At 41.7% G+C, this 15,922-nt stretch overlaps 1 protein-coding gene across 1 annotated transcript; it reads left to right on the top strand.

The window, feature by feature from the left end:
* Positions 1-5,796: 5,796 nt before the first annotated feature.
* On the top strand, positions 5,797-9,326 carry LOC117446116 (uncharacterized). Its single transcript, XM_034082118.2, has 3 exons — positions 5,797-6,353; positions 7,507-7,675; positions 9,100-9,326. Exons 1-3 carry the CDS (start codon positions 5,807-5,809, stop codon positions 9,227-9,229), a joined length of 846 nt encoding a protein of 281 aa, XP_033938009.1. The 5' UTR covers positions 5,797-5,806; the 3' UTR covers positions 9,230-9,326.
* Positions 9,327-15,922: the final 6,596 nt, after the last annotated feature.

Here is a 15,922-nt window from a genome sequence, read left to right on the forward strand (position 1 = left end):
CACACACACACACACACACACACCCACACACACACACCACACACACACACACACACACACACACACACACACACACACACACACACACACACACACACACACACACAGTGAAACAAAGACTGGCTTATAGACTGGCTTATAGTTTCAAGCCAGTATTTTCGACAGAAAGTCGGCAATGTCCGCTATGTTGTTTTTTATGTGGCGTTGGCTTGAACAGTTCACATGATCTGAGGCCTGTACTACGAAGCTGGTTCAACCTAACCTGGATATGTTTGAGTTAGCCGGTTGGCCTAATCCAAAACCAACACAGTCTCACGGCATTTCGTGTTCACCAACACGATTTTTAATCTATTGATTCGTGTTCACCAACACGATTTCCCCCTTTTTTTCATCTTGCACAGCACGATTTTAAAAGCAATGTATTTCTACTGGTAATGTGTTTCGTGCCTGCAGGCTGCAGCACGTCTTTTTCTCCGGTCGGATTGTGGAAGACCGGAAGCTGTGTGGTTCATAAAAACATGTTTTTACTCAATATTTTATACCACAATAATTGCTTTTATTTTAAATCGTATAATTTCGGACTTTGTTGCTGTCTGTGAGGAAAATAAATGGGGCTCAGAGCCTCAGAATACTGAAATCTGTATTTTTAAATATTTGTTTCCTTCTAATTTTGTATTCTTTTCAAAATAACACACTGTTATTTACTCACCAATAACACACAATTATCCTTGCTTTTATTTCTTGGTTTGATTCCATAATCTCGGGCTTTTTTGGTGTCCGCCAGGAACTGAATTTCAAAATAAAAATAACCGGAAACAGACTTAGGCCTATAAGGGACATTTCGAGCATTATTGCGACTGTCAACATTTCTGAGTTTAGGATGGCCGAAGACACTACACTACCCATAATCCCCAGCATACCTTAGGGATTTGTGTGTACACTGTGTGGACATTAACTACCGGTCGCGGTCCGCCAAGTGTACAGACATGCAGTTCGGCCCCAGAGCAAGATAACAATAAGCTGGTGTGTTGCATGGATAGCCAGTGCAGGGGCCTTCCACGTGGAAAAAGAACCGGAGACGGACGAGCTTTCCCCGCACCAGAAGCACCAGAGGGAGAAATGTCCACTGAGTGGACATCATTGTCCGTGGCGTGTACAGAATAATATGTCCATATCACGGACATTAATACATAGAGTGGTGTCCATGAAATAGACATTGCAAATAAGTGTTTAACGGTGATTTAAACTAGTTTATGTGGGGAAAAGAGTGCTCAAAATTTGATTAAACTATGCTAATAGTGTGCTAAAAGCCTGATTGTTTCAGAGACCCATAGCCATGACACACCTAAAATCACCTATGTGGAGCCGCTCACAGACCCCCAAAACACGGACTGAGTAGCTCCAGGATCCCTCCCTGCCATGAGCAAACAGGCTATTTCACACTTCCATTACGTACACCGACAAAACCACCTCTTTGGGGCCGCTCCAAGACCCCCAAAACACGGACGCAGCAGCTCCAGCATCTCTCCCTGACATGCGTACTTCCATAACCTCGTGCACCTTGGGTCCCCGGGCCCCCGAACTTAAGCACTCCTCCCACGGACTAAACCCAGATGATCACACCCTCAAGAAACTCGTGCCCCTGGGAACCTTAAAGGGTGGTGTATTTTGCGGTGCTTTATCGTCCGCCCATCGGCATCCATATTCGGCCTTCTTCACAGCAGCACCACCCACCCTCCTGTGGAGGATGTTCTCATGGCCCTGGTAACACTTAAAGGTGGTGGATTTTGTGGTGCTTTACTCTCCGCCCATCGGCATCCATATTCGGCCTTCTTCACAGCACAACCTGCCCTGCTGGAGGTTCACACTTTAACTTTTTTTACCCTCTTCTGCCTTACACATCCTCCCACACTTGAGCACTCCTCACTCAGACTAAATCTCTTCATGCACACCACCAGAACATCGTGCCCCTGGGGACCTTAAAGGGAAAAAACCCATATTGGGTTTTAAAAACAGAGGACAAAGTAAGTAATTTTAACAAACTTTATTTACAGAAATATATACATTGACACTTTATTACATGATAACATTAGCCTCCTTCAAAGAAGGATTCTTGGCATAAAATGTGTCTGCAGTTGCAGTGTTGTGACACATGAAATCACTCACTCTTTGGCGGTTGCCTTTGTCTTGAAACCTCTTCGCATTATCTGCGTGGACTGTGCGGAGGTCGGTGAAGTTAATGGGACCTTGTAGCCCCACATCAGCCCATGCCAACCTCGGGAAGTAGGCAAGGTTCCTCGACGGGTTCTTCCCCGCTGTGTATAGGAAGTAGCGGTTCTGGGTGCAGGTCAGCGTACCCTTGATTTCCAGCCACCTCTTCATTCATCCAAATTCTTCTATGGTGAGGTACAGCTGCGCTTCCCCGAATGCGTTGGCCGTCTTGTGGTTGCTTACCTGTTATGACAGAGGTAGAGAGCATCAATACAAGTATCAATCAATGAAATGGACAGGAGTCTGTCCATTTCATGCACTTTTGACGACCCATTAAAAGTGCATGAAATGTACAGGAATATGTCCCTCCAGGGTGATGCACATGGCTTTCTTACCCAGGAATGAGTGTGTGAAATCTGGGTAAAATTGCTGTGAATACAGGGAGGGAGAGCAGCAGCAGCAGGCTGTGACCCTGATGAAATGTACAGGATTCTGTCCATTTCATCCACATTTGACGACTCATTAAAAGTGCATGAAATGGACAGGACTAAATTACTGTTCACAGACTAAATAACTGATAAATTGTACCCCAAAATAGTGTCTCTTAAGGCGGGTAAAAGTTATGTGAATATGGGGTGACACCAGCACCTCCATAACCTTGTGCACCAGGCGAACCTGTGTACCCACACTTAAGCACTCCCCCACGGACTAAACCAAGAGGGAACACTGGTCAGAAGTTCGTGCCCCTGGTAATACTGAATAACAAAAAAAATGGGGGAATGCCATTATTTTACCCTCAGACACATGCATAGAGCACCCCCAAGTCTTGCATGTGTGTAGGCACAGTTGGTAAAATGTGTCCTGCTGCTGGCAGGGACTTTGCATCGGAAGTTGTCATCACATTTCCATTGTGCGGACAAGTGTACATTTGAAGGACAAGTCCCACGTTAACTCTGTCCATAAGGCAGACATTTTCCTTACTAGCATACATTGTCACTGTGTAGTAGGGCTGTGCGATTATGGCAAAAATCATAATCACGATTATTTGGGTCAATAATTGATATCACGATTATTTTGACGATTATTCATTGACCATTTATTGAACTTTAAAACAAATAATATTTTACCAATAAACAAGATCAACAAATATGTTGGAGCGCACTTCCAAAACCATACTAAGCATATATTAATATGATAAATAAAAATAAATTAGACCAAAATAAATTAAATCAAATATGATGCAGTGCACTGTCACAACATACTGACAACTCCTTAAAATATAGCCAACATGTTGGTAAAACATATTCAACATATTCCACTCAGTTAAACGTTGAAGGCTGGCCAACCGTCATGGTCCAGAAGTAACAGGAAATAAATGTTGAACTACAATTTAAGACCAAATAAAAATGTTTAGGCCACCATGGCAAATGCTGGTAGGGCTGCTCATGTCATCTCTTAAAGATTGTTTGCAAGAAACACCAGCCTGTTTACATGGTCTGGTTTCAGAGATGAGCGCAGGCAGGTGACAAGCCACCTGTACTGAAGACCCTCAGCCACGCCCCGACACATGGGGTGACGCCGGCCAATCACAAAGCTTTGATGCGTTCAAGTGCATTATTCTGGCACAGGAAGATTATGTTACAGGACATTAACGATAAAACAGAATATTGTTGTTCTATTTTTAGACACATCTCGCGATCGACTGGTTGGGCACCCCAGGGCTCGACCATAGGTCTGTTGTGGTAGCAAAGTAGTCAGCTGAAGCCACACGTCATGAGGCCAATCGACGCTAGAAAACTGATTACCAGTGTTAAAGCTTTATGTAAGTATACTTATTTGTGAGTTGTAAAAACGATGTTTCTTTTTAATGTTGAAAATAAAAGCACAACATCCTCACTACATTTGAGATCATCCGAATTGTAATATTGTGGTCTTGCAAAACAAGCTTTGTAATGAGAAAACATGATAGCAGGCCTAATTCCTATTTTGTGTCTTTTATCCAGCTGAAAACGATGCCAGTGGGATTCCTGACCCGCCTCCCAGAGCTGAGACAGAAACACCTATGGCCACACCAAGAACAATAATGAGAAGTGAAAATCCACGCAGAGACTATTCACCCGCAAGTATGTATGAGAAAATATAAATGACTTTATAAAAATGGTATACAGGAAAAAATAAATGTCATAGTCCTACAGGAAAAAAAACATCTGCGTGTGTATTGAGGAAGTTGATCAGCTGATTGATCGCGGAGGCGACATAACCAGCAGAATCACTGTCGGCTGATGGTCTAAAGTTATAACTCACTTCGACCAATGGAGTAACTTCATCACTTAGCAACGTTTTCATTCTAGTCAGTCCCTCAGTCCAGGACTAACTCCTGCTTTGCTGCACTCCAACCAAAATAAGGGAGGGGGAGGTCGCGCAGAGTGTCAGAGAAGAGAGGCAAACACACTGGCACAGCTTTACAGAGAAAACAGGTTATGCAACAGAACATCAAACTATATCGATATATATGGTATTGTTTCATCTTATATCGATATACCTTAAACCAGTGGTCGCCAACCTTTTTAAGCCCAAGATTACCGACCTTGGCCTAGGTGAAAGGTGAGATCTACCTATTGCAGAATTGAGTGAAAAAGACGGGCTTCCAATTTGAGGCCTTTTATAGGCTAATTGCATCTGAATTACTGTTACAATGAAGGCTCCATAATCACACTCGCGATCGACTGGTTGGCGACCACTGGTTTAAACAGTAGATATATCTCCAAGCCCTACTGCTTCCCCACCTATTAAAAACCTGGTACCTGGTCGATGCCTGCTTTTACTTTATCTCCTCTGAAATATTTTCATTTTACCCATAGGCCAGGTGTAGGCATCAAACCAGTTGTAAGATAAACTATTTGATTGAGCTCTGTGACCAGGTTTATAGAGATTTTTAAAACAATAGAGGTTTATGAGATGCATGACGAGAGTCACATCTAGTATAGCCAAAATCTATCAAGAATGTTCTGTGCGTTGTAGAAATATTATGTTTAGGGCCAATAATAAATGCAAAAATGTATTTAATCACCATTTGTATATCATTTGGTTCCCTTTGCAGGCGAATACTCTGCAGACTATTCCAACTCTCCACTGTCTACTTCAAGCACCCCGTCTACCTCAAGCGCCCCGTCTACCTCAAGTGCCCCGTTTACCTCAACTCTGCATAGACGAACTCCATTGAACAATAACTGGCACTTCAATTTTGAGATCCCCTGGAGTAAAATGCCATCAGAGATAACAAGAAAGCTTGTAAACAACGAGCGACCAACAGGATGTGAGAGGCGTGAGGTGATTCGCCTGATCGCAGGGGAGATCCTAACCATCTGCCCTATGCCAGGAAAAAAACACCTAAGTGAAATTGCCAGGGAGATGGTTTTAATGTATCCAATGTCATTTCGAGACTACATTGAAGACATAGTTGTAGGTAGCGGTTATGACTCTAACCATGCAGCTGCAGAGCAGAGTGGACAATTTAAAAAGGGGAACAACCTCCCTTTTCTTAAAAAGAAAGGCAACAAGCGCAAGTGAGGGTGAAGACCAACCTCCCAAGACAATGAGACTCGATACCTATGGGTGTATTAATTGGCAGCCACAGCGACCACCACCAGGTGAAACTGGGGAGACTCAAGAACAGTTCAAATTAGAATTAAAGAACATGCACATAACGAGGAGCAAGGACACCAAAAGGATTGAGGAGAAAATGGTGGCAACATTCTACACTCAGAGAAGTGATATCATAAAGGGAATGGAAACCCCGGTTCTGCTAAGAGACTGGCCATATCTGTTTGAGATGTGCGGCATGATGGCTCACTTCAAAGAACTCACAGGTATGGATGTTGACAAAGAAGCTATGTCAAGCAAATGTAGAAGAGTTGTGTCATACCTCATGTCCCGTGAGAAGAAGAGAAAAATAGAGGACATCCTATCAGACATGGAAATAGCCAAAGCAAGGCATCTAGATGCTGATCTTCCCGGATGTCTGATGCTTCTTTTGAGGCATTTCAATGAAGACCAGGCCAAGATGTTCCTGAAAGTTGATGAAACTTGTCTGCCATCGGAAGTTGATGACCTGCCAAGCTCACCATGCATCGTTGTGTGTGGTATGATTCTTATTATTCCCCCGCCTTTTAATCCTTGTGCATGGCTACATTGGCTTGGAATATTTTAAATGTTCCCATCATTTGGCTGTGTTAATACAAATGGCATACGTTTTGGTGAGGGTGTGAATTATTATTATTTATTTTCAAATGTTGGAAGTTTAAAGCTCCTACAATAAGTCTACAATGAAGTGGATAGCCTAAATACAGACACTCAGACCGGATGTTTTGAAGTGGGGTTGTATGAGGTACTTATCCATAGTCAGTGTATTACGGCCACAGTAGATGATGGTCGGCATTCCCCCAGTTTGGAGATGCAGACAGGAATTACCGCACAGAAGCAAATCAATGTACTGAGGTGGATGGGGTCGGCAGCAAAACATATTTAAGACGCATAAAAGAAAGGCTCACAAAAAAAATTAGTTAAGTGCATGATATATTTAGAACATTTTGCTGGTTTACCTTGCCATGACACAGCTATACTGTCTGTTTCTTACAGAGAACCGATGTCGCCATCTATGTTCTCATCAAAGCCACCAGACAAAAAACAATAATTTAACCTCACAGAACACTGGAGTTGCTTGTCTGCTGCTGCCTCAATCGCTTAGTTTGTTTGTGCTATTGTGTGACTTTGGTGAATCACAATTACAAAAACAAACTTTCCAAAGGTTGCTTTGGCGAGAGTATAGATGCATACAACAGCTTCAGTTCCCTAAAAAGGGCTGTCTTATGGCAAAGTAAACACACGAAAATATTCAAAATATAGCGTGCGATATTTTTAGGAGGGCCTTTCTTTAAGGTGGCTACAATATGTTCTGCTGCTGACCCTGTGCAGAGCAGAACATCGCTTTGCTTCCATGCGGTTGCTCCTGTCTGCATCTCCAAACTCGGGGCATACCGAAATCATCTACTCTCGGTAATACACTGACTATGGCTAAGTACCTTATACAACCCCACTTTAAACACCCAAACTATCCCTTTAAGATGTGCCATCTTCTACTGTTAACATTAAGAAACACTTAAGAAAGAAAAGAAAGCTGCAGGAGCTCACAATTCTATAAATGCAATTGGCCATATGATCACCAGTACAAACAAATATGAACAATCTGCACCAAATATTTTTTGCATTTATAATTTTTTTGTAATTTTTCTACAGGGAGTTCTCCCCTGACAGCTGGACACTTCATGGTCGCCGTCGACCAGACCATCGTCAATGGCAGTGTCCCAAATGTTGTTGACGCCCTGACACTGATGTTTGCAGCATATTACTGCCTCAACATCAGCTATCCCACAGAACTGGGAGGTACCCTGGAGTTCTTGCAGAGGTAAGACTTGAATCGTAATTATTCTAACTCATTCCATCTTAAGCCACAGAGTAGAGGATTGTGCACATTCCTGACACACGATAAGTGCTCCTGACAATACAAGATAATCGAGATAAAAAGATTATTGCGCTGCATTCTGTTTTGCATTATGCTCTAGTTCTGTCTTGCGATGTAAATTCAGCGTACCCCTTTCCTTTGCAGTGGTGTGCTTTAGCTCCTCCCTAAAAGCCCAAACTCACTCTTAGCCAATCGGTGGTATGTTTACTTCAGCTCAATGAAAATGACAGAAAGAGGGCCCTTTGTCGACAACAAAAGAAAACCAATTAAGTTATTTGGAAAAAGGAATCGTTTTCAAGGAGTCCTATTGAATAGGGATTCAGCTAGGACTGTATGGGGGAAGGTTTCACTCGGAGTGACTTGCACTTTGGGGTGTCGGTAAGAACACACAAGATTCTTGGTAGCGGTTGATTTCCTTAACTTATTCATATCAACAGCACAGTAATACAGCCATGGAGCAGGCTTAGTGTATGTGTGTGGTCTATAGAGGCTTTGCGTGAGTGTCAGCACCTGATGACAACGGAATCTGACAAGGAAGAAGCAACTATTTCTTGCACCAAAACCCGGTATTATTGCAGTGAACAAACACATTAATACTTATTTTGGTTAACTAAGATGCTTTTACACCGCTCACTCTGCTGCTGACACGCACCTCATCTGCCCCAGTTACACAAACCTCTCAAGATGGCACTCGTAGCTACCACACTCAAATGACCTCAAGTATTTGCTCCTGTTTACAGACCTGCTGCGATACTGTCCAGTGTGATAGTGATGCCAAGTGACAACTTTTGTCACAATGCACATGTTATGTCACGTTTGTAGTTTTGTCTGTGTTGGTGTTTTTCTTGTCTTTGGGTTTCCTGTCTTATTGTGTTAAGTGTTCACCTCCGTTTCCTGCCTGTCTGCTTTCTGTCTGTTTCCCTCCCTGATTACCCGATTGTGTTCACCTGTTGTCCTTGTGTTTCTCCTCCCCTGCCCGGCTGTTTCTCGTTGTCATGATTACCCCTTCTTGTATTTAGTCTTGTCTCTGTCTGTGTTCAGTGTTGGGTCATTGTTTGTTGGTGACGGAGTTCACCGGAGAGTGTTCTGTTCTGTATCCTTGGAATAAAGGGTTTCTCAAGAGTTATCTGCATTTGGGTCCTGCTTCCTTCACTCATCCGTGACAACTTTATAGAACAGAACTCTTTTCAAACCAATGCTTTAAATGTACAGATATGATCATAACAGTCAATTTAAGAGTAGTATTGCCCTTTGACTTCAAGCTGTATAAGTGTGAAGACAATTAATGGCCGTATCATCCACAGAATTTGTAATTATAAAAACTATTGTTTGTAGCACTACATTTAAGTGTACTTCTGTCTTAACAGGTGCCTTTTCAAAATCAATCCGGACAAGGGGACTAAAAGGGAGAGGAACGCTTCAAAGAAACAGCAGTCAGTCAATCCGAAGGTGCTTTCATTGATCACCAACATCGCTGACTTTGAATGGAGAGAGTAAAATCGCACACACATAGTCACATACATAATTGTTAAGAGAGTTTAGTGTATATAATGTTATCTTTGGCACAAATTATTGGCTAATGTTTAAGGTTTCTTTGCCGGTCTATTCTGCTGTATTATTATTGTGTTTATGTGTATGGATGTATGTGTGTGTGTATATGTATGGGTTATATATATAGAAAGTATTGTAATAACGTGTATATATTGTGTTCTTAATTATGTTACGGCATTGCAAATAATAAGAAATTATAAAAAAGAATGGTGGTGGTGTCATTTATTTATATTGTCAAATATTTTCAACATGTTGCCAAAGGCATAACGTTTTAATGATATTGCATACATGTCTTTGCTGCATCATATCATATCAGACAAATATCATCATACTTCAGGAGTTCTTTTTTCCAATTTATATTTTTAAATACAAGATTGACACAATGTAAAAGTACAGTAAACCTACATTTAGAGAAAGTAAATGCATTTATTTTGACAGTTTATTAATGTATTTGAATACAGATTTTTTCTGTAAAACATCTGACAGTTAATGTAAACTTAAGCATTTGCGAAAATATAATTACATGTTTTCTTTGTATTTTACATGTAAATGATCTTTGATTTACAGTAATATTTTTAAAGAACAACAGTAATCTTCTGTCTTTAAGCTTTTTATTATCATTTAAACACATATTTATTCTGTTGTTTTAGAGGTAAATGACTCTATTCTAACAATTAATATATGTTAAAAGAAAAAGATTTCATGGAATTATAAGAAGATTTCTTGTGAAATTACAGATTCTTTTGGCAAAAAATTAGATGATTAATGTAAACTAACGCTTTTGCAAAGTAAAATGACGTTCTTTTCTTTGTTTTTTGCTTGTAAAATGGTCTTAGATATACGGTACTTTTTTGTAATAATAAAAGTAATTTTCTGTATTTTAGCTTTTCTTTATCATTTTTAAAAGATAATTATTCTGTTTTCTAGAGGTTTATGACTCTATTCTAACAATTAATATATGTTAAAAGAAAAAGATTTAATGTAAAATTACAGTAATAGAGGCTACTTGTGGTAAGGTAAGTTAATGTTTTTTTACATGTTATCTCCATATTTTATTTTACAGTTTTTTTCATTTTTTTAACGGACATTTTCTGGCGTCCCCGTCGCCAGAAAATAACCGTTTTTTTTACAAAAAATGTTTTACAGTGCAGAGCTATGACCAGGCTGATTGGTCCAAATTGACTTCCACTTCCCCCCCACACACACACACACACACACACACACACACACACCACACACACACACACACACACACACACACACACACACACACACACACACACACACACACACACACACACACCACACACACACACACACACACACCACACACACACACACACACACACACACACACACACACACAGTGTGTGCAAATGTATTTAGCATCCTATCCATGATTTAAGTGGGGGGTGGACCTAACATCCTCTAGGGGGGTCTGGGGGCATGCTCCCCCGGGAAGATTATTTATTTTTTTATATTGAAGTTAAAAGCATCAATCTGGTGCACTTTTAGAGCAACATTAAGAGATCTATGGATAGATCTCTCAACATAAATATGAAACAGAAATGTAAGCAGATTTTCTTTTTCTTCATGGATATTTTACAAATCAATCAGCCAACTTTTCTGTACTGTCATATAGTATTTTGTACCTGTTTTTCATCTATTCTCTTATTTTTGTATAATTATAATGCTCATATAAAGGTGTGCCTTTATCTAACTGAGCTGAGGTTATCAGAGCCTCTCAGTCTTTCAGGAGAGATCGCTCTAAAGCTCTCCCACCCGCGGCCGCTTACACAGTAAATTCTAATGTTAATAAAAGCACACAGAAGCTGTGTATGTTTTTTGGGAATTTGAGTTATTTTGAATTAACACTAATACAAAATTAAAACCTATAATTGCACACTAAAACCATTATTTCAAAAAAAGAACTATTTCACATAAACCTGAATAGTAATACTGATCCCCTTTCAATCACATTAGTATGCATAACAAGTAAAATGGCTCTAACACATGTTAACCCCGTTAACATGTGCCAGCTAAGGACGTAACCCTTTATACATATACATTTTAGTTTATGATTCAGCCTTGGGTAAGACTTTTATAGTCTATGGCTATGACGCCCATAATGCTAAACGGGAGCAAATGTTAATAGGGGACCAACTTATCCCAGTGATGGCCGCCGGAGCTAACGGAGCCGCAGGGGGCTAGCTCCAGCGTCCCGGAGCTAGCCCCCTGCAGCTCCGTTAGGTCCGGACGGTGGAGTCCGTCTTTTTCTCAACGTGTGAATGACAAGCATATGCTACTGGCAGGATCAACCAGGTAGCCTGTGATGAAGTAGGGTCGACCCTATATCAGTGCGGCATGCGAGTGCGGTGACCCTGAGCAGACCGCTGTCCATATAATCACCATCTGCCCCTTATATAGACCACCCTCGGAAGCCAGCCTCTTCGACCTAGGACCAGAGATGCGGGCATGGCTACACGACACCGAGTTGGACATATAACGTTATACGAAAGAAGAAGAAGAATGACAAGCATTAAGAATAACAAAATATAGCTAATTCTCTTGCAGATTGTCTCATTTTATTATGAATGTAACGTTTATATAGGGGAACTACACTGTTAGCAGTAACTTGGTATGCATGTATTTCATGTTAGCTTAGCTTCTTAGCCTGAGCTAGCTCTGTTTATTTCCAGTTCGGAGGCAGCAGGTCCCACCTCGGCTCCGCCTCTTTGCCCTTATTTGGAGCAGGCGGGATTAGACTCTGACGTCACAGTCGAGCCGTTAGTGGCCGACTCCGCCTACTAAGGGCTTCTCTGCAACTCTGCAGAATCCTATGGGTGACATCACGGACACTACGTCCATTTATATATACAGTCTATGGGTAGGCTACACCAAGCCCCCAGGAAGTGCGCCGGAGTCTGATGAGAATATTCATGCTGGTCAAACGGCGGTACTACACTTCCTTTTGTGGTGGTTGCATTCTCCAGCCACCTTCCTTGTGTGTGTGTTTTCCCTTTCCCTGTCTGTGTGGGCGTGGTGCCTGTCACTCCTGGCTCCCGGCTCAAATCTCCACCAGCTGCAAACAGTTGAGCACTCTCCTCTGCAACACACCTGATTCCCATCAGCCATTACAGATGGTATATCAGCGGAGGCTCCACAACCTGTCAGCGCCAGATCGTTGTTAAACCCCAGTGGTAAAACTCTTAGCCTTCTCAGCCTTCTTATAGTATAGTGACTATTTTCGCTACACCTGAATTTATTCTTACCTGTTCTTCTTGTGCTCCAGGATTACGCGTCAGTGGATTACGTTCCAGTGGATTAAAACTCCGGAGGATACTCTTCAGTGGATTACGCTCCAGTGGATACTCTCCAGCCGGATTATCTCCTCCAAATAAAACCTTTATAACTAGGGTTGGGTATCGTTTGAATTTCCACGATTCCGATTCCGATTCTACTTTTCGATTCCGGTTCTTAACGGTTCTCGATTCCGATTCTTTGAGGGGCAGGGTAAAAAAATGATACATGCTTCTTCCACCAAAAAAATTACATTTATTCGAGAAACTTTTACACAGGTTAGTTTAAAGTAATATTCACATTAATCAGTCTGTTTATATTCACTGCTATGTAACTTTAACCTGAGAACCACTGAAGCTACAACAGTGCAACAGTCCAACTTTTAAAAGCAGTTCTCAATCAGAAAAACAAGCATATCTGCCTTCTCTGGCATACCGGGAAGAAATGTTTGAACATTTTGAAGTAAAATGCTTCAATCTGGTGCACTTTAAGCAGAATTACTAGAGACTAGATCTAGGGGGTACAACTCTAAACACCCATATGAAAAAGATCGGTTTACATTTTAATAATTAAATAACAAATAGCCTACATGTAACGCATTTTATTTTTGTTGTTCATTCATATCTTATTTTACTATTTTATTTATGCATATTTTTTTATCTCCAGTTTAAAACGATATGTCTGGTTCACTGTCCTATAGTTTACATTGGAATGATTTCAAACCTGTTTTATCCCAATCATTATAAAAGAGTGCCTTGGAAATATGTGTTTACATAAATTGTGATCAAAACGTTTGAGACCCACTGAGATAACTTAGACTAAAGTGAACTATCTAAACCCTCAGAGTCCTTTACCTCACTGAGCTGTAGTTATCAGCCTCTCAGTATGACTGGAGAGGACTCTCCCTCCTTATCATTGTAGAAACATCTTCTTCTTATATCCGTTAGAGCAGCTAGCACCAGATGCTAATAACAACAGCGCCCTCCCTTTCTCCCTAGCTCACTCGCACTTTGGCTGTGAGCTGCGGTTGCCAGATAAGCCAACATCCCCCATTTTAATCACTTGCAGCGCCCATCGTACAGGGCAAATGAAAAGTGTAACCAGGATGAAAAGGGTGTTACATTTACTTAATTATGAATCTTGTTACATCAAGGCCGAAAATTAGGATGAGCACCAATGGTCAAAAAAAAAAAAAATTCTCCCAGAGCTGTCAGCGCAGCGCCTCCACAGATCTGGCACCCTAGGCGAACATCTATAACGCCAGTGCAACGGGCCGGCCCTGGTCTCAGGTTACACTGTAGGAAATGTCCCGCCCCACTGCAGTCATGCAGTAGGCTACGGAGAGCGGCGAGAAACATTTCCTCAGGAATCGAAAAGCGGAACCGAAATTCACATTTCTAAATGATGCCGTTGGAATCGAAATGTTGGAACCGGTTCCGAACCGGAACCGGTTCTCGGTACCCAACCCTATTTATAACACACTGCCGTGTCCTGCGTTTGGGTTCTCTCAGATAACCGTAACACCTTTAGGTTGCTGGGCCCGGAAACACTTTTTCCCATTGACTTACATTGGGAAAGAGTGGTCTGTAACTCGTTGGATAATTTTGGATAACTAGCCAGTATGAACTTTTGTATAGCCCTTATTAAAAACATTCGTTCCTCAAGTTGTAAAAATGTGCTAATAACGTTATTCTGAGAGTTATTTCCCTCTGCATTATGAACGCGCATCTAACCCACGGGACCGCGCTGCCCGGCACGTTCATGTTACGTGTTCAGTACTACATGAGTTTCTTTTTACCCATGGATGCACAACAACAACGGACCATATCGCCTAACTGCCAGCCCACGGAGCTGTAATAATGGATATATTGCACATGTTTGCTGTAATTCATCATTTGTAAAATATCATACTACATGGGCTGTATGATGTAAATCTTGTACCGTAAATGTTGAATAAAATAAAGTTAATATTACCGACGTAGATTAACGTTCCTGTAGCTTCTTATTGCACTTGCAATTGTTTTAGTTACTTGTGGGCTACTTAACATGAATAATCACAGATACTATCCTTGTACTCCATCCCATTTCAAAAAGAAATAGGCTATTGTTATTTTAACTCCACCACAGTAATCCATCATCAGCTTTACTTTTTAGATAAAGTTTTAACTCACAATTGATCATAACAGGCTTCAACATATACATTTTATATATTACCAAGTGGTTTCATGTACGACCCACACAAGTATCATGCTAAATGAAGCTCTGTTGCTTGGATATCACTAGATCCTGATGTCAGCGTAATATAAAAGTACATAACGATTGATGTGTAATTTAGCATAATTTACTAGCTAGCCACTAGCTGCTAACTGCCGCCTCGTTAATATAAATCCAGTGCCATGCTGTCATGAACGCGCGGTGCTGTTACTTGTACGCAAATTCACGTGCTTAATGTGAACGAGCCTTTTGGGCGGCGTGGTTAAAGTTGCGCATGCTCTGAGTGCACATACGGGTACTTCTCAGGCATGCCGGGTCATCTGTGACGTTTCGCTCTCTCAAAAGTTGGGCCATTTTGTCATCATGCGCCATTGAGCAACTCTCATAGGAATGAATGAGGCCCCGCCTCCCACGCTGTATCCAGTTCTTATTATACATCCATGGGCTACACCCATACCAAGAAATTGCTTAGCCCCACCATGAAAAATGATGTTAAAGTAAGCAAAATAAAGTCTGACAACTCGCGTGGAGTAAATTGCACAGACAGCAGTTAGTAAGATTGATTTGAGTAGCCACTTGTCTGGAAATACCGAAGACCAGAAAACGGGTTTTGAAAACTTTTGTCACGTAGTGATCGCCTTCTCAATAGAACATCTTTGATAATGTCTTCTGGCCAATCAGAATCAAGATAACGGCGTGGTGTTGTTGCAGGAAGTCCCGACGGAGAATACTTTTGCTGTAGTACAGGGGTGCACATAACTGGTATGCAGGTTATGTGCGTAATCTGAAATGCGTACCGTCACTTGTGTCACAAAGCGCATTTGCGTACCGACTTGTGAAGCTTTTCCAGAAGGCGGCTAGATCACCGGACGACAGAGTCGGTCTCCGTGTGCACAGACAGGGCTGCTGTTAACGTCGGTCTGTACAACGGAATTGTGCCACAGCTACGCCAACCGGCTGCGGAGGGAGACTCCCCCCCCCCCCCTTCACTGGAGAACTGCGCTAAAACAGCTGATCACAACGGTCACACTCTGTGGTCACGAAGTACTCCACTAGCCCCCCCCCCCCGTCGACTTTCCTGTAGTACTCCCCCGTTGATAGAAATCAACACGTAATGAATTAAGA

Source organism: Pseudochaenichthys georgianus, chromosome 5, assembly GCF_902827115.2.
Source record: "Pseudochaenichthys georgianus chromosome 5, fPseGeo1.2, whole genome shotgun sequence".
Classification (NCBI taxonomy): Eukaryota; Metazoa; Chordata; class Actinopteri; order Perciformes; family Channichthyidae; genus Pseudochaenichthys; species Pseudochaenichthys georgianus.

Excerpts from the sequence above, each read along its gene's own strand:
- LOC117446116 (XM_034082118.2), top strand. The coding sequence starts at position 5,807 with ATGAGACTCGATACCTATGGGTGTATTAATTGGCAGCCACAGCGACCA. Across the intron at positions 6,354-7,506 it reads ACCATGCATCGTTGTGTGTG|GGAGTTCTCCCCTGACAGCT; the intron begins GTATGATTCTTA and ends ATTTTTCTACAG. Across the intron at positions 7,676-9,099 it reads ACCCTGGAGTTCTTGCAGAG|GTGCCTTTTCAAAATCAATC; the intron begins GTAAGACTTGAA and ends CTGTCTTAACAG.